This window comes from Oncorhynchus keta, chromosome 8, assembly GCF_023373465.1.
Source record: "Oncorhynchus keta strain PuntledgeMale-10-30-2019 chromosome 8, Oket_V2, whole genome shotgun sequence".
NCBI lineage: Eukaryota > Metazoa > Chordata > Actinopteri > Salmoniformes > Salmonidae > Oncorhynchus > Oncorhynchus keta.
The window spans coordinates 23,878,601-23,903,052 of record NC_068428.1 but is presented as its reverse complement, the minus strand read 5'-3'; the positions used below and the strand labels follow the sequence as shown (position 1 = coordinate 23,903,052).

Here is a 24,452-nt window from a genome sequence, read left to right as displayed (position 1 = left end):
GACCAACTAACCTAACCATTAGGGTGGAAACCATTAACCATTAGGGTGGAAACTAGTTTTACCTAGACCAACACCTAACCTTAACCATTAGGGTGGAAACTAGTTTTACCTAGACCAACACCTAACCTTAACCATTAGGGTGGAAACTAGTTTTACCTAGACCAACACCTAACCTTAACCATTAGGGTGGAAACTAGTTTTACCCAGACCAACACCTAACCTTAACCATTAGGGTGGAAACTAGTTTTACCTAGACCAACACCTAACCTTAACCATTAGGGTGGAAACTAGTTTTACCTAGACCAACACCTAACCTTAACCATTAGGGTGGAAACTAGTTTTACCCAGACCAACACCTAACCTTAACCATTAGGGTGGAAACTAGTTTTACCTAGACCAACACCTAACCTTAACCATTAGGGTGGAAACTAGTTTTACCTAGACCAACACCTAACCTTAACCATTAGGGTGGAAACTAGTTTTAACCAGACCAACACCTAACCTAGGGGCGGCAGCGTAGCCTAGTGGTTAGAGCGTTGAACTAGTAACTGGAAGGTTGCGAGTTCAAACCCCCGAGCTGACAAGGTACAAATCTGTCGTTCTGCCCCTGAACAGGCAGTTAACCCACTGTTTCCAGGCCGTCATTGAAAATAAGAATGTGTTCTTAACTGACTTGCCTGGTTAAATAAAGGTAAAAAAATAAAAAATAAATAAATAAAAAACCTTAACCATTAGGGTGGAAACTAGCAGATCTGGAATCTGTAGCCTCTATTCTTATGGAATCTATTGTGAGTTGATTGAATGAGGACATCTCCCAAATACATTTGTGTAGTAGGGATCCTCACACTTTATGGTTGACACGATTTAAGCACCAGAACTGTTTAAGGATTATGAACTGGGGTTCATGTTATGAACTGGGGTTCATGTTATGAACTGGGGTTGCCTGACGTGGCCAACTTTTTATTTGGTTGAGTAATTTTTTTCAGAGAGGTGGTTATAGGTACAAAAAAAATTATAGAAATGCATACAAAAGATAACCCCCTTAGATCCCCCCCTTAGTTCCAATCCACCTGCCCACATCTTCCCTTCCCACCCAGAAACAGCACTATGAATTTGATCCCAATAGCCAGAAAGGGGAGCCATTGGAACCTTTGAACTACAGAAATTCAACAGTGGCAATATATTCATTTTGACAATAGAGTTTCTGCAGGTTAAAGCAACTGGGATGTTAGTCCATCTACTGAGATAAGGTTGAATTGAGTGTTCTGTTAAAGTTTCTGCCAATGGTTTTATCTAAGGAAGGAACTATATCTACTCCCAAATACTTCAACTGGTAAACGATTGGGATTCATACGTAGAGATGTCCTCCATTGGGGTCTTGAGAGGCAGTAGGGCTGATTTCGTTAGATAAATTCAACATCATCTTAAGTTATAAAATGTATCTATGAACTTTAATGCATTTGGGAGTGATTGAAATACATTGTCTAGATAGAGTACAATATCCTCTGCATATAATGAGAGGCAGTAGGGCTGATTTTGTTAGATAAATTCAACGTCATCTTAAGTTATAAAATGTATCTATGAACTTTAATGCATTTGGGAGTGATTGAAATACATTGTCTAGATAGAGTACAATATCCTCTGCATATAATGAGATGAAGTGATCAGTAGATTTAGAGAAATAGGTGTTATTTCCTTCTATTGACAAATTGCCTGGGGCAGGAGTTCCATGGATAATAAGAATAGCAAAGGCGAAATTGGATCGCCTTGTCTGCTGCTCCGAGTGATGCTGAACGGACAGAGCAGAGCAGGTGTTGCCTGTTGTTACTATGGCTGTGGGATTGGTAAATAGGATTTTAATCCATTTGATGAGCCAATTCCCATATGTTCCAAGACAGACTAGAATAGTCATATCTCTGGTCTATCAAAAGCTGCTTGTACATGGAGAGAAAACACAGCCCAAGGAGCTGTTGTTTCTGATGAAGCATGTAAGATACTGTACGTAATAGTCTGTTAACTGAGGATAAATGCTTTTTAAACCCGCTTTGTTCCGTGTGGACCAATTTGTAAATCTCGAGACGGGACGACAACATTTGGAAAAACAGTTTAATATCTGTGTTTATCAAAGATAGGGGATGATAGTGAGAACACTGGGTGGCATTTTTATTAAATAAAAGCTCAATTATTGCTGTATTCACATTTCTCCCAAATGAACCATTGTGAACACCTGTATTAACCATTGTGAACACCTTTATTAACCATTGTGAACACCTGTATTAACCATTGTGAACACCTGTATTAACCATTGTGAACACCTGTATTAACCATTGAGCAATAGTGGAACTAACTGATTCCCACATTTGAAATAGACCTGAGAACAAATACCATCCCTCCAGGTGATTTGCCTTTATTCAGAGTCTGATTCAGAGTGTTTAATAGTCACATGTAAAGGGTTGCAGGTGTGATTATGGGAAACCTGATATTGTGTACTACCAGAGTACAGAGAAAATCTTAGGCTCTGGGATCCAACATGCAGAGCTAAGAGAAATAAAATAATGAAAATGGTAATTAAAAAAACAATAGAAATAGAAATAAAATTATATATGTCATAACTGTAACAATAATTAATAAATAAAGTGATTCATAAATCAATTCATGCTATCCAATGCCCGTGTTTATTTTTTTTAAACAATTCATTAATTCTTCCTTCTGTGGGTGTTGGTGGGTGGATTCTGGAATCAATATGGAATCCGAATTAGGTTGTTTCCACTGGGTAATTCATTCTTTTTCCAATAAAGAGAAAGGAAAAGGAAAAACCCCATTCCTGACTTCCACTAAACACTAGCAAATGTGTGGGATGCCAGGGAATGACTGGAGAAAATACCAATGAACCTCACAATGAACTGCCACCATCTCTATATAAAGATAGAATAGGTCATTATCAATAAGATGTCACAATACGCTGTAGAGCGTTCGATTTGGCTGCTGTGGGGCAGAGACCAATTTTCAAGGGATTGTTAAATAAATATTATAACAATTTGGTTTTAATATCGTCACGTCTGGAAGAGGATAGTCAGAACGACACATTTCCGATTATTCCACACTTAGCTCTATCAGAGTTATACAGCCAGTCACGGAATGCTTTTCATGACCAGTAAACATCAATTGATCATGCAATTTCAGATACATTCGGCATGTAGCTAGCTAACCAAGGAAACAACATGTCGTGCCCTGGCATATCTCTCCATCCTCTCTCGTCTGTGGTCAATATCTGAAAACGGACATTTACTCTGTAACACATGCTAGAAACTCCCTGACAGACTAGCACAGAGACAGGATGGAGACAAGATCATGACTAAGTGATGTCATTCTCTGTGTGTGTGTGTGTGTGTGTATGGCTGACACTGACAGATCAGTGTTACATCAAGCTCAAATCAAATCAAATTGTATTTGTCACATACACACGGTTAGCAGATGTTAATGCGAGTGTAGCGAAATGCTTGTGCTTCTAGTTCCGACAATGCAGTAATAACCAGCAAGTAATCTAACTACATGCCATACTGGACCACCAAAGACTACAGCTGCTCTTCTTCCCTTTATTGTGATGCTACAATTAGCATTTAGTTTCCCATTTCTTTTTCCTTATCCTCTTTCGTGCTCATTGTGTATGAACACCTGACAGGTACTATGTAACCATGTTGACCGTGAGTCACCCACCCTTTGCGGTGGTTGTACATGCGGTTGAGGCGGTCCCACTCTGCGTTGAGCTGGGTGAGGGCGTCTCCTATCTGTGCCACCTCTCTCTGCGACGCCTCCAGGATGGCATCAGGCTGGCGCTCATGGATTACCGTTACCTGCTCCCCCACACACTCCAGACTCTCCTTTATACTCTGGAGAGAGAAGGAGGAGAGAGAGAGGGACAAGAGAGAGAGAGGGAGGAGAGGAGAGAGGAGGACGTAAGTAAAAGACTGAGAGGTATCCGTTCAGACCTACAGGACCTATCTCTCCCCTCCTCCCTCCCTCTCTCCCCTCCTCCCTCCCCCTCTCCCCTCCTCCCTCCCTCTCTCCCCTCATCCCTCCCCCTTTCCCCTCCTCCCTCCCTCTCTCCCCTCATCCCTACCCCCTTTCCCCTCCTCCCTCCCCTCATCCCTACCCCCTTTCCCCTCCTCCCTCCCTCTCTCCCCTCATCCCTCCCTCTCTCCCCTCATCCCTCCCCCCTTTCCCCTCCTCCCTCCCTCTCTCCCCTCATCCCTACCCCCTTTCCCCTCCTCCCTCCCTCTCTCCCCTCATCCCTACCCCCTTTCCCCTCCTCCCTCCCTCCCTCTCTCCCCTCATCCCTACCCCCTTTCCCCTCCTCCCTCCCTCTCTCACCCTCAGTGTGTCCTCCTGGCTGGAGAAGTCTTCATAGAGACCACTGCTGAGCTCGGAGGAGTTGAGCAGCAGTTCGTTGTCGGCCATGGCCAGCAGAACCTTGTTGATATTCAGCAGGTAGTCTGAGGGACTGAGAGAGAGCGCCCTGTCCTCTGCCTCCATCTGCTGGCAAGAGTTGGTATTATGTTAGAAGAAGTAAACGTGTGTGAATCAGACATTTTGCAATTACATTTAGCAGACACTCTTAGAACGACTTACAACCAGTACATTCATCTACGGTAGGTAACACAACAACATGAGTCTGTGGGAAGCATCAAATGTCAACATTTGATATCAAATTTAATATGACTGTCATAAATACGCCATACAACAAAACAAGGTCATTAAAAGGACATAGGGAATAAGATAATAAGTGATGTGTAATACTAGTGATATACTGAACAAAAATCTAGAAAGCAACGTGCAACAATTTCAAAGATTTTGCTGAGTTACAGTTCGTATAAGGAAATCAGTCAATGAAAATAAATTCATTAGGTCCTAATCTATGGATTTCACATGACTGGGAATACAGATATGGTCACAGATACCTTACAAAAAAGGTATCACCATTTGCCTCATGCAGTGCAACACATCTCCTTCGTATAGAGTTGATCAGGCTGTTGATTGTGGCCTGTGGAATGTTGTCCCACTTCTCTTCAATGGACATTTGAAGATGGACATTTGGTGGGAACTGAACACGCTGTCGTACACGTCGGTCCAGAGCATCCCAAACATGTTCAAAGGGTGACATGTCTGGTGAGTATGCAGGCCATGGAAAAACTGGGACATTTTCAGCTTCCAGGAATTGTGTACAGATCCTTGCGACATGGGGCTGTGCATTATCATGCTGAAACATGAGGTGATGGCGGCGGATGAATGGCACAACAATGGGCCTCAGGATCTCGTCACCGTATCTCTCTGCATTCAAATTTCCATTAATAAAATTCAATTGTGTTCATTGTCTGTAGCTTATGCCTGCCCATACCACAACCCCACAGCCACCATGGGGCATTCATCCATGAAGAGCACAGTGGCCATCGTGGCTTGTCTCAGACCATCCCGCAGGTAAAGAAGCCAGATGTTGAGGTCCTGGACTGGTGTAGTTACACATGGTCTGCGGTTGTGAAGCTGGTTGGACATACTGCCAAAAAATCTAAAATGACGTTGGAGGCATCTTATGACAGAGAATTAACATTAAATTCCCTGCCAACAGCTCTGGTAGACATTCCTGCAGTCAGCATGTCAATTGCACGCTCCCTCAAAACTTTAGAGTGGCCTTTTATTGTCCCCAGCACAAGGTGCACCTGTGTAATGGTCATGCCGTTTAATCAGTTTCTTGATATGCCACACCTGTCAGATGGATGGATTATCTTGGCAAAAGAGAAATTCTCACGAACAGGGAAGTAAACATGAGAATGGAACATTTCTGGGATCTTTTATTTCAGCTCATAAAACATGGGAGCAACACTTTACATGTTGCGTTTATATTTTTGTTCAGTATAGAATGCGACACACCTCTCCAGTCAGGTCCTGTCTGTCTCTCTGCTCTGTGAAGCTGTTTGAAGAAGAGTCGTCGTCCATGGAGACCTCCACCTGTCTCACTCTCAGCATCCTAAACTCCTGTAGAGACAAGATAGGGATTTAGACACACACACACACACACACACAAACACAAACACAATTACAAACACACTCAAACACACTCATACACACTCATACACACTCATACACACTCACACACACACACAAACAGGCACACACCAGACAAGGCCATACTGTGCGTAATTCATTGCAAACAGAGAGCCTGCATAACATGACCAAGGCCACCGGTCCTCCAGATCTTAAAACTGAGCTCTACAATGCTACGAGACAGGAATACATTTACATCTGAAATGCTGCAATACACTTCATATTCAAATTAAAAGCTGGTTTGAGTATCTATGCTCTTTCTCACATGTAGTTGATAGAGTTTTTTATTCTTACTCCCTCAATCTGTGTGATGTACTGGTGTTAATGCCATTATTGTGTGGTTACGGTGCTAGGATATAAATGTTACATGATTGTTGAGTTAGTGTAGAGACTGTGTATCATTCTCTCTCACCCTCTGAGTGGTGTACTGCGCCTGCAGCCGGAGCAGCCGGAGTCTCAGCCCCTCCCTCTGCCCCTCATCTGCAGTCTGGAGCAGCACCTCCTCTCCTCTCCTCAGCAGCTCCTCCATGCCAGCCTTCTCCTCATCCATCTGACCGGTCAACACACAGGGTCACAGTGAACGTTGTCACGGAAACAAAGACTCCCTTTCAATCAAACAACTGAACTAGGGTTTTCCAGGGTTAGAAAATGAACATTACGCCCATAATCAAAAACCAAAAATGTATTCAACTGTGAATCCGAACCAAAAATTGCTTGAAGAGTCCTTTTCCAGAGAGCTGAGGGTCGACAGACAGGAAGGAGTAAGACACTCTGCTTCCTGACTGACAGTGACCTTGGTCTGGGCTGGTGTGATTTGTTCAGCCACTCTACACCGAGTGGTGTAAGTCCCTGATAACACACTCCGAGGACAAACTGCCCAATCACACCCTTGTTTGTCTGTGACACTGTATACATCTTATAGCACTTTGTGTTCTTTGTTTGACCAGTCATAAACTTAACCACTGTATGTGCATTTGTGTGTGTGTGTGTGTGTGTGTGTGTGTGTGTGTGTGTGTGTGTGTGTGTGTGTGTGTGTGTGTGTGTGTGTGTGTGTGTGTGTGTGTGTGTGTGTGTGTGTGTGTGTGTGTGTGTATGAGTGAGTGAGAGAGGGTATCTGTATAATATATACCTTGTCATCATCCAGGGTGTGTGTGGGGTCCTGCTGGTCCTCTAGGGCCCTGAGTGTTGCCTCTAGTTCCCCCTCAAAGGTCTGCATCAGGCTGGAGCTCAGGGCCTCCTCTGACTGGCTCTGCTGGAGCTCAGCAATCTGGTCCTGTTGGAGCTGAGAGATCTGGTGAGGGATCTGAGAGATCTGTTGTATCTGCTGAATCATATCCACAGTCCCAGGCTCCAGAGTGGTGGACATCTGGGTATCAGAAACAAAAGAGGGAGAATTACCCCCCTGTACGTATCTATCTACAGTTTGAATGATACAGCTCTAGACAGTTGTGATTGTAATACAGTGAAACAGTGTTGTGAGAGTATTTGTACCTTGGCAGCTTTGATGCATTGGGAGACCTTGTGAAAGTTGCGGTTGAGTTCAGCCAGTTTGGGTTCTACGACGTCTCTGCAGGCAGGACCTCTACTGGTCATTAGGATGATGGCCTGGTCTCTCACACTGTCCACTCTCAGAGTGATGTCATCCAGCTCCTCTAGCAGGGTCTACACACACACGAATCAAACAATTTATACGTTAACAGGTTCATCAATAGCTTTTACTCCAATTATTATTTCCCCACACAGGCTAATTATATCCTAAACTCTGGTAATAGGCTCTAATAAAAATTCAATTGTAATCAACCAATATTGAATTTTCATGCTTCAGTTCCCTCCCCATGCTCTCATCCTCTCCTCTCTCTCTCCTACCATCTCCCTTCCCTCTCTCTCTCCTACCATCTCCTTTCTCCTCTCCTCTCTCTCCTACCATCTCCCTTCCCCCTCTCTCTCCTACCATCTCCCTTCCCCCTCTCTCTCCTACCATCTCCCTTCCCCTCCTCTCTCTCCTACCATCTTCCATCCCACTCTCTCTCCTATCATCTCCTTCCCTCTCTCTCTCCTACCATCTCCTTTCTCCCTCTCTCTCTCTCCTACCATCTTCCATCCCACTCTCTCTCCTATCATCTCCTTCCCTCTCTCTCTCCTACCATCTCCTTTCTCCTCTCTCCTCCTACCATCTCCCTTCCCCCTCTCTCCTATTATCTCCTTTCCTCTCTCTCTCCTACCATCTCCCTTCCCCTATCTCTCTCTCCTACCATCTCCCTTCCCTCTCTCTCTCCTACCATCTCCTTTCTCCTCTCCTCTCTCTCCTACCATCTCCCTTCACCCTCTCTCTCCTATCATCTCCTTCCCCCTCTCTCTCCTACCGTCTCCGTTCCCTCTCTCTCTCTCCTACCGTCTCCTTTCTCTCTCTCCTACCATCTCCCTTCACCCTCTCTCTCCTATCATCTCTCCTTCCTCTCTCTCTCCTACCATCCCCTTCCCTCTCCTCTCTCTCCTACCATCTTCCATCCACTCTCTCTCCTATCATCTCCTTCCCTCTCTCTCTCCTACCATCTCCTTTCTCCTCTCCTCTCTCTCCTACCATCTTCCATCCCACTCTCTCTCCTATCATCTCCCTTCCCTCTCTCTCTCCTACCATCTCCTTTCTCCTCTCCTCTCTCTCCTACCATCTCCCTTCCCCCCTCTCTCTCCTACCATCTACCTTCCCCTCTCTCCTACCATCTACCTTCCCCTCTCTCTCCTACCGTCTACCTTCCCCCTCTCTCCTACCATCTCCCTTCCCCCTCTCTCTCCTATCATCTCCCTTCCCTCTCTCTCTCCCCTACCATCTCCCTTCCCCCTCTCTCTCCTATCATCTCCCTTCCCTCGCTCTCTCCTACCGTCTCCCTTCCCTCTCTCTCTCCTACCATCTCCCTTCCCCTCTCTCTCCTATCATCTCCCTTCCCTCTCTCTCTCCTACCATCTCCCTTCCCCCCTCTCTCTCCTACCGTCTCCCTTCCCTCTCTCTCTCCTACCATCTCCCTTCCCTCTCTCTCTCCTATCATCTCCCTTCCCTCTCTCTCTCCTACCGTCTCCCTTCCCCCTCTCTCTCTCTCCTACCGTCTCCGTTCCCTCTCTCTCTCTCCTACCGTCTCCTTTCTCCTCCTCTCCTCTCTCTCCTACCGTCTCCCTTCCCCCTCTCTCTCCTATCATCTCCTTTCCCTCTCTCTCTCCTACCATCTCCCTTCCCCCTCACTCTCTCTCCTACCATCCCCCTTTCCCCCTCCCTCTCCTATCTCCTTTTCCCTCTCTCTCTCCTACAGTCTCCCTTCCCCTCCTCTCCTCTCTTTCTCCTACCATCTCCTTTCCCCTCTCCTCTCTCTCTCCTACCGTCTCCTTTCCTCTCTCCTCTCTCTCTCCTACCGTCTCCTTTCCCCTCTCCTCTCTCTCTCCTACCGTCTCCCTTCCCGCTCTCTCTCCTACCATCTCCTTTCCCCTCTCCTCTCTCTCTCCGACTGTCTCCTTTCCCCCCTCCTCTCTCTCGCCTACCGTCTCCCTTCCCGCTCTCTCTCCTACCGTCTCCTTTCCCCTCTCTCTCTCTCTCCTACCGCCTCCTTTCCCCCCCTCCTCTCTGTCTCCTATCGTCTCCTTTCCCCCCTCCTCTCTCTCTCCTACTGTCTCCCTTCCCTCTCTCTCTCTCCTACCGTCTCCCTTCCCTCTCTCTCTCCCACCGTTTCCTTTCCCCTATCCTCTCTCTCTCCTACCGTGTCCCTTCCCTCTCTCTCTCCCACCATTTCCTTTCCCCCCTCCTCTCTCTCTCCTACTGTCTCCCTTCCCTCTCTCTCTCTCCTACCGTCTCCCTTCCCTCTCTCTCCCACCGTTTCCTTTCCCCTATCCTCTCTCTCTCCTACCGTGTCCCTTCCCTCTCTCTCTCCCACCGTTTCCTTTCCCCTATCCTCTCTCTCTCCCACCGTTTCCTTTCCCCTATCCTCTCTCTCTCCTACCGTCTCCTTTCCTCTCCTCTCTCTCTCCTACCGTTCCTTTCTCCTTCCCGCTCTCTCTCCTACCGTCTCCTTTCCCCTCTCCTCTCTCTCTCCTACTGTCTCCTTTCCCCTCTCCTACCGTCTCCTTTCCCCTCTCCCTCCTACCGTCTCCTTCCGCTCTCTCTCCTATCCCTCTCTCCGTCTCCTTCCCGCTCTCTCTCCTACCGTCTCCCTTCCCTCTCTCTCTCCCACCGTTTCCTTTCCCCTATCCTCTCTCTCTCCTACCGTGTCCCTTCCCTCTCTCTCTCCTACCGTCTCCTTTCCCCTCTCCTCTCTCCTACCGTCTCCTTTCCCCTCTCCTCTCTCTCCTACTGTCTCCTTTCCCCTCTCCTCTCTCTCTCCTACTGTCTCCTTCCCCTCTCCTCTCTCTCCTACCGTCTCCCTTCCCGCTCTCTCTCCTACCGTCTCCCTTCCCTCTCTCTCTCCTACCGTCTCCTTTCCCCTCTCCTCTCTCTCTCCTACTGTCTCCCTTCCCTCTCTCTCTCCTACCGTCTCCTTTCCCCTCTCCTCTCTCTCTCCTACTGTCTCCTTTCCCCTCTCCTCTCTCTCTCCTACCATCTCCTTTCCCCTCTCCTCTCTCTCTCCTACTGTCTCCTTTCCCCTCTCCTCTCTCTCTCCTACCGTCTCCCTTCCCGCTCTCTCTCCTACCGTCTCCTTTCCCCTCTCCTCTCTCTCTCCTACTCTCTTTCCCCTTCCTCCTTCCCTCTCTCTCCTACCGTCTCCTTCCCTCTCTCTCTCCACCGTTTCCTTTCCCCCCTCTCTCTCTCCTACCGTCTCCCTTCCCCTCTCTGTCTCCTTTCCCCTCTCTCTCTCTCCTACCGTCTCCTTCCCTCTCTCTCTCTACCGTCACCGTTTCCTTTCCCTATCCTCTCTCTCTCCTACCGTGTCCCTTCCCTCTCTCTCTCTCCCGTCTCCGTTTCCTTTCCCCTATCCTCTCTCTCTCCTACTGTCTCCTTCCCTCCTCTCTCTCTCTTACCATCTCCCTTCCCTCTCTCTCTCCACCGTTTCCTTTCCCCTATCCTCTCTCTCTCTACCGTACCGTCCCTTCCCCTCTCTCTCCCCCGTTTCCTTTCCCCTATCCTCTCTCTCTCCTACCGTCTCCCTTCCCTCTCTCTGTCCCACCGTTTCCTTTCCCCTATCCTCTCTCTCTCCTACCGTGCCCCTTCCCTCTCTCTCTCCCACCGTTTCCTTTCCCCTATCCTCTCTCTCTCCTACCGTGCCCCCTTCCTCTCTCTCTCCCACCGTTTCCTTTCCCCTATCCTCTCTCTCTCCTACCGTCTCCCTTCCCTCTCTCTCTCCCACCGTTTCCTTTCCCCTATCCTCTCTCTCTCCTACCGTGTCCCTTCCCTCTCTCTCTCCCACCGTTTCCTTTCCCTATCCTCTCTCTCTCCTACCGTCTCCCTTCCCTCTCTCTCTCCCCCGTTTCCTTTTTCCTTTCCCCTATCCCTCTCTCTCCTACCGTCTCCCTTCCCGCTCTCTCTCCTACCGTCTCCTTCCCGCTCTCTCTCCTACCGTCTCCCTTCCCTCTCTCTCTCCTACCGTCTCCTTTCCCTCTCCTCTCTCCTACCGTCTCCTTTTCCCCTCTCCTCTCTCTCTCCTACCGTCTCCTTCCCGCTCTCTCTCCTACCGTCTCCTTTCCCCTCTCCTCTCTCTCCTAACGTCTCCCTTCCCCGCTCTCTCCTACCGTCTCCGTTCCGCTCTCTCTCCTACCGTCTCCGTTCCGCTCTCTCTCCTACCATCTCCTTTCTCCTCTCCTCTCTCTCTTCTACTGTCTCCTTCCCCCTCTCTCTCCTACCGTCTCCCTTCCCGCTCTCTCCTCCTACCGTCTCCCTTCCCGCTCTCTCTCCTACCGTCTCCTTTCCCCTCTCTCTCTCTCTCTCTCCTACTGTCTCCTTTCCCCTCTCTCTCTCTCCTACCGTCTCCCTTCCCGCTCTCTCCCGTCCCTTCCTCTTTCCCCTCTCCTCCTCTCCTCTCTCTCTCTCCTTTCCTCTCCCTCTCTCCTACTGTCTCCTTCTCCCTCCTTTCCCCTCTCCTCTCTCTCCTACCGTCTCCTTTCCCCTCTCCTCTCTCTCTCCTACCGTCTCCTTTCCCCTCTCCTCTCTCTCTCCTACCGTCTCCCTTCCCGCTCTCTCTCCTACCGTCTCCTTTCCCCTCTCCTCTCTCTCTCCTACTGTCTCCTTTCCCCTCTCCTACCGTCTCCTTTCCCCTCTCCTCTCTCTCTCCTACCGTCTCCCTTCCCGCTCTCTCTCCTACCGTCTCCCTTCCCGCTCTCTCGCCTACAGTCTCCCTTCCCTCTCTCTCTCCTACCGTCTCCTTTCCCCTCTCCTCTCTCTCCTACCGTCTCCCTTCCCTCCTCTCTCTCTCTCCTACCGTCTCCCTTCTCCCCGCTCTCTCTCCTACCGTCTCCCTTCCCGCTCTCTCTCTCCTACAGTCTCCTTCCCTCTCTCTCTCCTACCGTGTCCCTTCCCTCTCTCTCTCCCACCGTTTCCTTTCCCCTATCCTCTCTCTCTCCTACCGTCTCCCTTCCCTCTCTCTCTCCCACCGTTTCCTTTCCCCTATCCTCTCTCTCTCCTACCGTGTCCCTTCCCTCTCTCTCTCCCACCGTTTCCTTTCCCCTATCCTCTCTCTCTCCTACCGTCTCCCTTCCCTCTCTCTCTCCCACCGTTTCCTTTCCCCTATCCTCTCTCTCTCCTACCGTCTCCCTTCCCTCTCTCTCTCCTACCGTCTCCTTTCCCCTCTCCTCTCTCCTACCGTCTCCTTTCCCCTCTCCTCTCTCTCCTACCGTCTCCTTTCCCCTCTCCTCTCTCCTACCGTCTCCTTTCCCCTCTCCTCTCTCTCTCCTACCGTCTCCTTCCCGCTCTCTCTCCTACCGTCTCCTTTCCCCTCTCCTCTCTCTCCTACCGTCTCCCCCTTCCCGCTCTCTCTCCTACCGTCTCCCTTCCCGCTCTCTCTCCTACCGTCTCCTTTCCCCTCTCCTCTCTCTCTCCTACTGTCTCCTTCCCCCCTCTCTCTCCTACCGTCTCCTTCCCGCTCTCTCTCCTACCGTCTCCTTCCCGCTCTCTCTCCTACCGTCTCTTTCCTTTCCCCTCTCTCTCTCTCTCCTACTGTCTCCTTTCCACTCTCCTCTCTCTCTCCTACCGTCTCTTCCCGCTCTCTCTCCTACCGTTTCCTTCCCGCTCCTCTCTCCTACCGTCTCCTTTCCCTCTCCTCTCTCTCCTACTGTCTCCTTTCCCCTCCTCTCTCCTACCGTCTCCTTTCCCCTCTCTCTCCTACCGTCTCCTTTCCCTCCTCTCTCTCTCTCTCCTACCGTCTCCTTTCCCCTCTCTCTCCTACCGTCTCCTTTCCCCTCTCCTCTCTCTCTCCTACTGTCTCCTTCCTACCGTCTCCTTTCCCTCTCCTCTCTCTCTCCTACCGTCTCCTTTCTCTCTCCTACCGTCTCCTTTCCCCTCTCCTCTCTCTCCTACTGTCTCCTTTCCTCCTCTCCTACCGTCTCCCTTCCCGCTCTCTCTCCTACCGTCTCCTTCCCCGCTCTCTCGCCTACAGTCTCCCTTCCCTCTCTCTCTCCTACCGTCTCCTTTCCCCTCTCCTCTCTCTCCTACCGTCTCCCTTCCCGCTCTCTCTCCTACCGTCTCCCTTCCCGCTCTCTCTCCTACCGTCTCCCTTCCCTCTCTCTCTCCTACCGTCTCCCTTCCCGCTCTCTCTCCTACCGTCTCCCTTCCCGCTCTCTCTCCTACAGTCTCCCTTCCCTCTCTCCTACAGTCTCCCTTCCCGCTCTCTCTCCTATCGTCTCCTTTCCCCTCTCCTCTCTCTCTCCTACCGTCTCCTTTTCACTCTCCCCTACCATCTCCCTTCCCGCTCTCTCTCCTACCGTCTCCCTTCCCTCTCTCTTTCCTACCGTCTCCTTTCCCTCTCCTCTCTCTCTCCTACCGTCTCCTTTCCCCTCTCCTCTCTCTCTCCTACCATCTCCTTTCCCCTCTCCTCTCTCTCTCCTACCATCTCCTTTCCCCTCTCCTCTCTCTCTCCTACCATCTCCTTTCCCCTCTCCTCTCTCTCTCCTACCATCTCCCATCCCCTCCTCTCTCTCTCTTACCGTCTCCCTTCCTGTCCTCTCCCGTCTCTCCACTGTGGGCAGTCTCTCTGTCTCTATCACCTTAACTAACATCTCTCTCCACTATCGTCTGTCTCGATCCCCTTAAGTACCATCTCTCTCCACTGAGGGCCGTCTCTCTGTCTCTATCACCTTAACTCCACTGTGTGCCGTCTCCCTCTCCACTGTGGGTCGTCTCCATTACCTTAACTACTATCTCCCTCTCCACTGTGGGCCGTCTCCATCACCTTAACTACTATCTCCCTCTCCACTGTGGGCCGTCTCCATCACCTTAACTACTATCTCCCTCTCCACTGTGGGCCGTCTCCATCACCTTAACTACTATCTCCCTCTCCACTGTGGGCCGTCTCCATCACCTTAACTACTATCTCCCTCTCCACTGTGGGCCGTCTCCATCACCTTAACTACTATCTCCCTCTCCACTGTGGGCAGTCTCTCCGTCTCATCCAGGTGGATCTGGGTCTGGTACAGCCAGGTGCTGATGTGGGCCAGGTTCTCATCAAAGATCTCCACCTCGTTCTGGTGGTTCTGTAGGGAATAGAGGTAGAAAGATGGTAGTGCTGAGCGATTCGAGTTTGAGGTTGGTTTGCGTTTTTGGTGCCATTATTAATAAATCGATTTCGGGTTTTGATCATTTAAAATGACGACATAGGAATTTCCCTTAAAAAGCTCAAGAAGTATTAAGTTAAAAATAATGAACATTCAATTGCCAAAACATAAAAAAATATTCCATTGGCTCAGTCAGGTCCAGATTGGATAAACATCAATAGATAAATAGGAAATTACTTATAAATAACCAAATATTTCAGCTGTGTATATTACTTTGTTTTCATTTGATTACCTTATTATTTTTTTATTCTTTAAAATCATCTCTTCTCAGGCAGTAGCAGTCAGCCAGCCAGGACATGTAACGTTAACTCTGTTCTCCCCATACTGTACTGCCCTCAGTCATCCTATTTAGCTAACCTGCCTAAGTATGCTGCAGAGCTGTCGGACAAAATCATTGGACTAGTTCTTCAAAGTAGACAATGTATACTTTCACAAACTGTCCCTCTCATCGTTGTGTTGTGTACATTGCTCTCTCATGCGGTCTGTGTGTATCTAACCTGACGTAACAGACGGAAAAGTGGATCAGTCCAGAGATCTGCATATAATGACGAGATGCTCATGTCTATGCTCTAACAATGGAAGTCTTTCTCCCAAAGGTCCAAAATAAACCCATAGAAACGCATTGGGCTTATTTTGGACAGATTATGGTGAGAGTGAAACCTCTCGCTTCGCCTCTTCCTCTCTGATCCATCTCTATGCCACAACAAAATGGCACAATGGATTAGGATCATTGTAGTTAATTACCATGTGTTTGCATTGAACTAGGTTTAATATGTGCTTAATGAAGACTCCAACCCATCAGCCCAGCATCCCACATAGTTATTGACTTGATTTCTCAGGTTTCTCTAGTGAATTACTTGATTTCTCTCTAGAGAAACGGAGTGCTGAGGCAAGATGCAGGAATTATTCCAAATGTCCCTTCTGACATGTTTTAGCTGTCATGTACACATTACTTTACTCAACCATTACTTTAGACAGAGACAGGATTAATAGATAGGTTATCCTATGATAGTGAAGCGTGAACCCACCAGAACGGTGCTCAGCCAGTCCTCGGTCCAGGTGCGCACCTGTCCCCAGCCTTCGTTGAGGCCACACAGCTTGTCTTCCAGAGGGCCCTCACTCCCCTCCACCAGCCCCTGCAGCCCAGCGCTGGTCTCCATCAGCTCAGCCAGGTCTGCCTTACGATGCTCCGACTCCTTCAGCATGCCCTGGGGGAGCGCACACACACGTTATACAAATGTTACACAAATCCTCTGCACACCCACCCTCTACAGACACAAAAGCCAAATAAACATTTCAACAAACTATTCTAGCAAGCCCGGTGAACACACAAGCACACAACTCACGCACACGTGACTCACATTGGCCCAGGCGATCTCAGCGTCTATATCAGCAGGCATGTCTCCAGAGGACTTTTTCTGCTGCAGCAGAGTCTGGTTGGTGGTCAGCCAGTCCTGTAGGGCGGCGCTGTCCTTATGTAGTCTCAGAGACAAAGACAGAGCCTTCTCCAGGTCCTGCTTCCCCTCTGTCACCTGGAGAGAGAAGAAGAGACGATGGGCTCGCTGTTTGGTTGGTCAAAATGACGATATCCTCATCATTTTGAAAATAGGTTTATTTTAAGAACGCAACTATTCATGATGACACAGCTGACCAAGTGAGAAGACCAGACTGTTATGTCCTAAGGTTAAACTACTATAGTCACGTGTGTGTGTATTACCTGTGCTCCCAGGTGGTTGTAGAGCAGTTTAAGTGCTGTCAGTTGTTCATCCATGCCTCTGGGGTTGTCAGTCTGTTGTTTCTGGACGATCTGTCTTCCTGTTTTTATCACTGTCTCCACCTCTAACTTCACCTCACTCAGAACCTTATACAGTTTCTGAAGGGTTAAGGAGACAGACAGGGAGTGTGAGGGAGAATGTGTGCGTGTGTGTGTGTGTGTGTGTGTGTGTGTGTGTGTGTGTGTGTGTGTGTGTGTGTGTGCGCGTACATGCACACCTGTAAGAGACTTCTCAACGTGTTTTATTTCTAGGTCTCACCATACAGCCGATGAGGTGGGCCTGGATCTGTTGGGGTTCCACCTCCCTAACGTCTAGAATGTGCAGCTCTTCCTTGGCTCCATCTAGAACCCTCTTACAGTCCAGCATGCGCTGCTCAAAGTTAGCAGGCTTCTGGAACAACTGGTACTTAGTGGAGATCTCTCGCAGCTTCCGCTGAAAGACGGAAAAAACAGCATAATGACCAACCAGAATTATTGCAGAGACAACAACATTTTCAATAAATCATAAACTCCTATGTTATCCCTATAGGCTTTAATGAGAACAATTTCACCCCCTGTCCACTAGGGGTCAGTACCTGCAGCAGGTCCAACATGGTTCCACTGCGAGCAGCCTTGCCCTCTGGGGTGGGAGGAGGCAGATTACCCACGTTCCTACTCCTCAATTCCTCCACTGTCACCTCATGGGCCGCAATCTCTGCCCCGATGGTCTGCAAAGGATGGAGACGGGTTTAGAGGTCAAGGGTTAAGCTGACATCCAATAACTAATTGTTGGCATTCGCTACATGTGTTTGTGGGATGTGTCAATGTAGTCGGTCAGATAGAAGATGAGTTTGTGTGTGTGTGTGGTGTGTGTGTGCATCTGTCTGTATGTGTGTACCTGGGCCTCTTGCGGTAGCTGGAAGGCATCTATGCGGTCGGTGAGGTAAGAGGTGAGTGTGTGGTCGAGCTGGGTCAGTGACTCCTGCAGAGCCTGGAGAACCTGCTCATTCTCTTTCAGAGTGGCCAGTTGCTGCTCTAGACTGATCTGACGGTTCACAGCCTAGATGGATGTCATATCAACATTAAGTCAATATACATAATATATAGACAAGTACATTACCCAACATATACTTATCTGCCTGTTTACAGCCTAGAAAATATAGAAATGGACATAATTCTGATATGTTCAAGACATACAGTACCAGTCAAAAGTTTGGACACACCTACTCATTCAAGGGTTTTTCTTTATTTTTTATATTTTCTGCATTGTAGAATAATATTGAAGACATCAAAACTATGAAATAACACATATGGAATCATGTAGTAACCAAAAAAGTATTAAACAAATCGCCAAAGTAGCCACCCTTTGCCTTGATGATAGCTTTGTACATTCTTGGCATTCTCTCAACCAGCTTCACCTGGAATGATTTTCTAACAGTCTTGAAGAAGTTCCCACATATTCTGAACACTTGTTGGCTGCCATTCCTTCACTCTGCGGTCCAACACATCCCAAACCATCTCAATTGGGTTGAGGTCGGGTGATTGTGTTGGCCAGGTCTTCTGATGCAGCACTCCATCACTCAAATAGCCCTTACACAGCCTGGAGGTGTGTTGGGTCATTGTCCTATTGAAAAACAAATGATAGTCGCTACAGAATGCTGTGGTAGCCATGCTGGTGAAGTGTGCCTTGAATTTGAAATAAATTACTGACAGTGTCACCAGAAAAGCACCCCCAGACCATCACACCTCCTCCATGCTTCACGGTGGGAACCACATATGCGGAGATCATTCATTCACCTGCTCTGCGGCTCACAGAGACACGGCAGTTGGAACCAAAAATCTCCAAGTTGGACTCATCAGACCAAAGAACTGATTTCCACCTGTCTAATGTCCATTGCTTGTGTTTCTTGGCCCAAGCAAGTCTCTTCTTATTGGTTTCCTTTAGTAGTGTTTCTTTGCAGAAATTCGACCATGAAGCCCTGATTCACGCAGTCTCCTCTGAACAGTTGATGTTGAGATGTGTCTGTTACTTGAACTCTGAAGCATTTATTTTGGATGCAATTTCTGAGGCTGGTAATTCTAATGAACTTATCCTCTGCAGCAGAGCTAACTCTGGGTCTTCCTTTCCTGTTGCGGTCCTCATGAGAACCAGTTTCATCATAGCGCTTGATGGTTTTTGTGACTGCATTTAAAGAAATGTTCAAAGTTCTTGAAATTTTCCACATTGACTGACCTTCATGTCTTAAAGTAATGATGGACTGTGGTTTTTATTTGTTTATTTGAGCTGTTCTTGCTATTTTACCAAACAGGGCTATCTTCTGTATACCACCGCTACCTTGTCACAACATAACTGATTGGCTCAAACGCATTAAGGAAAGAAATTCCACAAATGAACTTTTAACAAGGCACACCTTGGTGACTACCTCATGAAGCTGGTTGAGAGAATGCCAAGAGTGTGCAAAGCTGTCATCAAGGCAAAGAGGGGTTTCTTCAAAGAATCTCAGATATAAAATATATTTAGATTTGTTTAACACTTTTTTTGGTTACTACATGATTCCTTATGTGTTATTTCACAGTTTTTATTTCTTCACTATTATTCTACAATGTAGAAAATAGTACAAATAAAGAAAAAACCTGGATTTGTAATTATTTAACCTTTATTTAACTAAGCAAGTCAGTTAAGAACAAATTCTTATTTACAGTGACGGCCTAGGAACAGTGGGTTAACTGCCTTGTTCAGGGGCAGAAAGACAGATTTTTACCTTGTCAGTTCGGAGATTCGATCTTGCAACCTTTCGGTTACTGGCCCAAACGCTCTAACCACTAGGCTACCTGAATGAGTAGGTGTGTCCAAACCTTTGACTGGTACTGTATATAAGTAAGCATTTCACTGTTAGTCTATGCCTGTTGTTAATGGAGCATGTGACGAATACAATTAGATTTGATTTATTATCTACTACCATATACACAATTCACAAATAGAAAACAAGATGTTGTCCTGTCGTTTCTCACAAACAAAGATGCAGAAAGAGACAAGACAGCCACTTGATGGCTATGTACACACACACACACACACACACACACACACACACACACACACACACACACACACACACACACACACACACACACACACACACACACACACACACACACACACACACACACACACACACACCTGGTGGCTGAGTTGATCGTAGCAGGAGTTGAAGGTCTCTAGTTTCTCTGAGATAAGTTCGTCCAGGATGCCCCCATCTATTAGGGTCTGACCCAACTCCCTGATCTGTGTCCTGTTGTCACCTGGGTGGCGCAACACACATTCCAACGACTAGAGAGAGAGAAAGAGGAGGGGAGAAGAGAGGGAGAGAGAAAGAATAAAGGTGACAGGGTGAGAGAGCGAAGGGGAGGAAAGAGGGAAAGAGAGAGGGTGACGTGTCAGTGTTTATTATATACACAAGAGTATGTTGACACCCCTTCAAATGAGTGGATTCGGCTATTACCTATTGATAACAGGTGTAGAAAATGGAGGGCACAGCTATGCAATCTCCATAGTCAAACATTGGCAGTAGAATGGCCTTACTGAAGAGCTCAGTGACTTTCAACGTGGCACCGTCATAGGATGCCACCTTTCCAAGTCAGTTCGTCAAATTTCTGCCCTGCTAGAGCTGTAACTGTAAGTGCTGTTATTGTAAAATGGACGTCAAGGAGCAACAACGGCTCAGGCACACAGTGGTAGGCCACACAAGCTCACAGAACTTGACCGCTGAAGCGCGTAGCATGTAAAAATTGTCTGTTTTGGATTGTAACACTCACTACCGAGTTCCAAACTGCCTCTGGAAGCAATGTCAGCGCAATAACTGTTCGTCGGGAGCATCATGAAATGGGTTTCTATGGCTGAGCAGCCACACACAAGCGTGGTGGTGTAAAGCTCACTGCCATTGGGTTCTGGAGCAGTGGAAACGCGTTCTCTAGGGTGATGAATCCAGCTTCACCATCTGGCAGTCCAATGGACAAATCTGGGTTTGGCAGATGCCAGGAGAACGCTACCTGCCCCAATGCATAGTGCCAACTGTAAAGTTTGGTGGAGGAATAATGGTCTGGGGCTGTTCTTCATGGTTCGGGCTAGGCCCCTTAGTTCCAGTGAAGGGAAATCTTAACGCTACAGCATACAATGACATTCTAGACAATTCTGTGTTTCCAAATTTGTGGCAACAGTTTAAGGAAGGCCCTTTCCTGTTTCATCATGTCCCCCGTGCACAAAGCTTGGTCCATACAGAAATGGTTTGTTGAGATCGGTGTGGAAGAACTTGACTGGCCTGCAGAGCCCTGACCTCAACCCCATCGAACACCTTTGGGATGAATTGTTACACCGCCGCGAGCCAGGCTTAATTGCCCAACATCAGTGCCCGACCTCACTAATGCTCTTGTGGCTGAATGGAAGCAAGTCCCCGCAGCAATGTTCCAACATCTAGTGGAAAGCCTTCCTAGAAGAGTGGAGGCTGTTATAGCAGCAAAGGGGAGGACCAACTCCATATTAATGCCCATGATTTTTTTATGAGATGTTCGACAAGGTGTCCACATACTTTTGGTAATGCTGTGTAGGTCGGTGTCACTCTTACAGTACCTGAGGTAGGCAGACAGAGTGCTGGAGTCTGCCCAAAGAGGACAGACTGGTGACATCGTCAAAGTAAGAGAAACAGACAGAACACAAAACAATGGGGGGTGGAGGGATTAAAGGAGAGAGCATACAATAAAGTGGAGGGGAGAGAATGAGAGATGAAAAGGATAAGAAAGAAGAATGGATATGTTTAAATAGAGATATCTACCTCCAAAACCTTGTTGACAGCCTCAGTGCTCTCAGGTAGGTTCTCTGTAGCCTGAAGCTTCTCCTCCAACTTGTTGAGCCAGCCCTGCTCCAGGTCCAGGTACTGCAGCAGCTCCATCCAACACGACCACACCTCCTACAGAGAAGACCACATGAACACGGACATATATACAACCACATTACTGTATGATATGAACACAAATACAACAAAGAACCAGTGCCTCATAAGTTGTTTGGACTAGTCTTATCAAACTCTTTACCTCTAGGGTGTGACACTTGCTCTTGAAGCGGTCACATAGTTTCTGATAGTTCCCCAGGACTCCTCCCAGCTCCTCTGTCAGGTCCTGGCCACTGCCACCAGGGGTAGTCTTAGCCTTAGCCACCAACATGTTAATGTTGTCCTTCAATATCTTCACTCTCACCTCCTTCTGTAACACATCCTCTTTAGCCCTCTAAGTAGGGAGGGGAGAGAAGGGAGGAGATGAGGCAAAGAGGAAAGAAAGAGACATGCCAGATTATCAGGATAGTATTTTCACATAAGAGGGGCCATAACTGGCTACATAGCATACAAGTGGGATTCTTTTGGTTTAGTTGGTGGGACTTTCTTTCTAGAAGGAATGAGGAGTTCCTAGTTCAGTTTTTTTTTTTTTTATTTAATGTCAAAGTTCTGTCCTCTGTTCCCCACCTTCATCTCTTCCAGTGCCCCCTCCAGCTCCTCAGGACTCTTGTACTCAAAGTCTCTCATGAGGAACTCCTCGTCTACCTGGGCCATCCATTCCTGCATCTCTGCCAAGTCTTTCCTTAGGTTCACCTGCCTCTCCTGGCTCTCACTCACACGCTCCTGGTGGCTCAGCAGCTACCCAGAGACAACACAGAGATAACACGGACCACTGTCAGGTTACACAGGGTAGCAAGTACACAGAGTGTCTTAATAACATGTCAGGTTTTAAATAAGACGCTGACATTAACAAAAGGATACACATAAAAGTGTATGAGCAGTTCAGTATGCAGGCTTCATTTATTTTAGTGGATAGATCAGCTTTAATATTACAGATTGTGGCTTCTACCAATGTAATTATCTGCATAATTTCCAATCCCCATATATTATTTTGTAAATATATATAATTTTATATAATATATTTTCCCCTAAACCTACCACCTCTACCCTAATTGGAGTAAACTAATGGAAAACAATACTTAAGCTTCTACTTTCAGTTTATACAGTCTATACATTTTAGACAGTATATTCTACATTAGTTATCTTGTGTTTGTTTTTAGTCCCCGCCTTCAGCTACACTCAGCCCCTCCCATCTATCTCTGAAGACCATCCAGTCCCAGCCTTCAGCTACTCTCAGCCCCTCCCATCTATCTCTGAAGACCATCCAGTCCCAGCCTTCAGCTACACTCAGCCCCTCCCATCTATCTCTGAAGACCATCCAGTCCCAGCCTTCAGCTACTCTCAGCCCCTCCCATCTATCTCTGAAGAACATCCAGTCCCAGCCTTCAGCTACACTCAGCCCCTCCCATCTATCTCTGAAGACCATCCAGTCCCAGCCTTCAGCTACTCTCAGCCCCTCCCATCTATCTCTGAAGACCATCCAGTCCCAGCCTTCAGCTACTCTCAGCCCCTCCCATCTATCTCTGAAGACCATCCAGTCCCAGCCTTCAGCTACTCTCAGCCCCTCCCATCTATCTCTGAAGACCATCCAGTCCCAGCCTTCAGCTACTCTCAGCCCCTCCCATCTATCTCTGAAGAACATCCAGTTGATTTCTAGCTGTCATTTGTTTTCCACTGTGCTGTGATGTTTTCTGAACATTTCTATTCTCATAGTTTCTACAGATTGTAAATTAGGGATACACATTTTTGCCAAGAGTATTATTATATTATTGTTCGTTTGTCTGTTTTTTCAAGTCCCACAGCAATGCTATTTGCAAAGTTAGCTCCAAGTAAATGTTGTAATTTTTTTTGCCATTCCTGAACCGGCGACCAAAACAAGTAACATATGGGCAGTACCAAAACAAGTGATCTAATGATACTGTCTCTTTGCAGCAAAATCTGCAGAGCTGGGATGGTTGTATCACCTATTTACAGTGCATTCGGAAAGTATTCAAACCCCTTGAAGTTTTCCACATTTTGTTACGTTACAGCCTTAATCCCCCCCAAAAATGGGGGGGTTCTCATCAATACACCATAATAACAAAAGAAAAATAATAATAATACATTTAATACATTTTAGAATAAGGCTGTAACAAAACGTGCAAAAAGTCAAGGGTTTTGAATACTTTCTATCCAGTGTTGTTTGAACTGTCCTCTTCTTCCTCACCTGTTTGCTCAGTGTCTCCCACCTCCCCTGGCACTCCTCCAGTTTAGCCTGCCCCCAGTGGGCCAACTCTGGTACTGCAGCCCCCTGCACCGCTAATACGTTCTCTCCTATCTGCTTCACTAAACTCTCCACTGACTCCATCTCACTCACATACTCCTAAGAAGGAGATGGGGAGAAAGGGGCATGGGTTATAACATTGCAGTACTTTAAGTCTAACAGTTCAAAGTTTTGTTTGTTTTTGAATGGTGTGACCTATGACCTTGCACTGGTTGAGCTCTTCCTGTAGTCTCTCTGCATCTCCCTGGCCCTTGGCATTCCGTGACATCAGTTCCTGTACGCCATCCAGCCAGCGCTCCACCTCCACCACACGCACCTGGAAACAACATCATCGTGAACGTTATTGACAACAATCACTGCCTTATTTTGTCATTGCTTGGGTCCAATAAAAGTTCCATTGATTTTAAAGCAGAATGGAGGAAGGATATTCTACAGTACAGTTTTCTACCTGATTGTCCTTCAGGCTACCCAGGATGCACTGCAGCGTGCCCAGCTCCTCACGTGCCCTGGAGGAGAGCTGACTCCATCTTTGTAGTTCTGCAGGGTCCGAGGCCTGCTGCATCTGCTCTATCTCTATACACAGTGCCTAAGGCGAGAGGGAGAAAAAACTACATGACCCATAACCCATTAATCTGCAGCTGAGGGACAAATTATA

At 47.6% G+C, this 24,452-nt stretch overlaps 1 protein-coding gene across 2 annotated transcripts in view; it reads right to left on the bottom strand.

Moving 5' to 3' along the window:
- utrn (utrophin) overlaps window positions 1-24,452 on the bottom strand; it is a 151,195-nt gene that overhangs the window by 31,191 nt on the left and 95,552 nt on the right. For both annotated transcript variants that reach the window (XM_052523864.1, XM_052523865.1), the window contains 20 exons: window positions 24,246-24,383; window positions 24,000-24,113; window positions 23,741-23,896; window positions 22,102-22,272; window positions 21,677-21,868; window positions 21,418-21,552; window positions 19,770-19,919; window positions 17,490-17,651; window positions 17,188-17,319; window positions 16,872-17,045; window positions 16,556-16,711; window positions 16,200-16,370; window positions 15,867-16,046; window positions 14,629-14,757; window positions 7,591-7,761; window positions 7,229-7,465; window positions 6,512-6,649; window positions 5,926-6,030; window positions 4,372-4,536; window positions 3,718-3,890 (listed from right to left, as the gene is read on the bottom strand). In XM_052523864.1, the coding sequence (XP_052379824.1) occupies window positions 3,718-3,890; window positions 4,372-4,536; window positions 5,926-6,030; window positions 6,512-6,649; window positions 7,229-7,465; window positions 7,591-7,761; window positions 14,629-14,757; window positions 15,867-16,046; window positions 16,200-16,370; window positions 16,556-16,711; window positions 16,872-17,045; window positions 17,188-17,319; window positions 17,490-17,651; window positions 19,770-19,919; window positions 21,418-21,552; window positions 21,677-21,868; window positions 22,102-22,272; window positions 23,741-23,896; window positions 24,000-24,113; window positions 24,246-24,383 (3,149 nt within the window). The remainder of the gene's footprint in view (window positions 1-3,717; window positions 3,891-4,371; window positions 4,537-5,925; window positions 6,031-6,511; window positions 6,650-7,228; window positions 7,466-7,590; window positions 7,762-14,628; window positions 14,758-15,866; window positions 16,047-16,199; window positions 16,371-16,555; window positions 16,712-16,871; window positions 17,046-17,187; window positions 17,320-17,489; window positions 17,652-19,769; window positions 19,920-21,417; window positions 21,553-21,676; window positions 21,869-22,101; window positions 22,273-23,740; window positions 23,897-23,999; window positions 24,114-24,245; window positions 24,384-24,452) is intronic.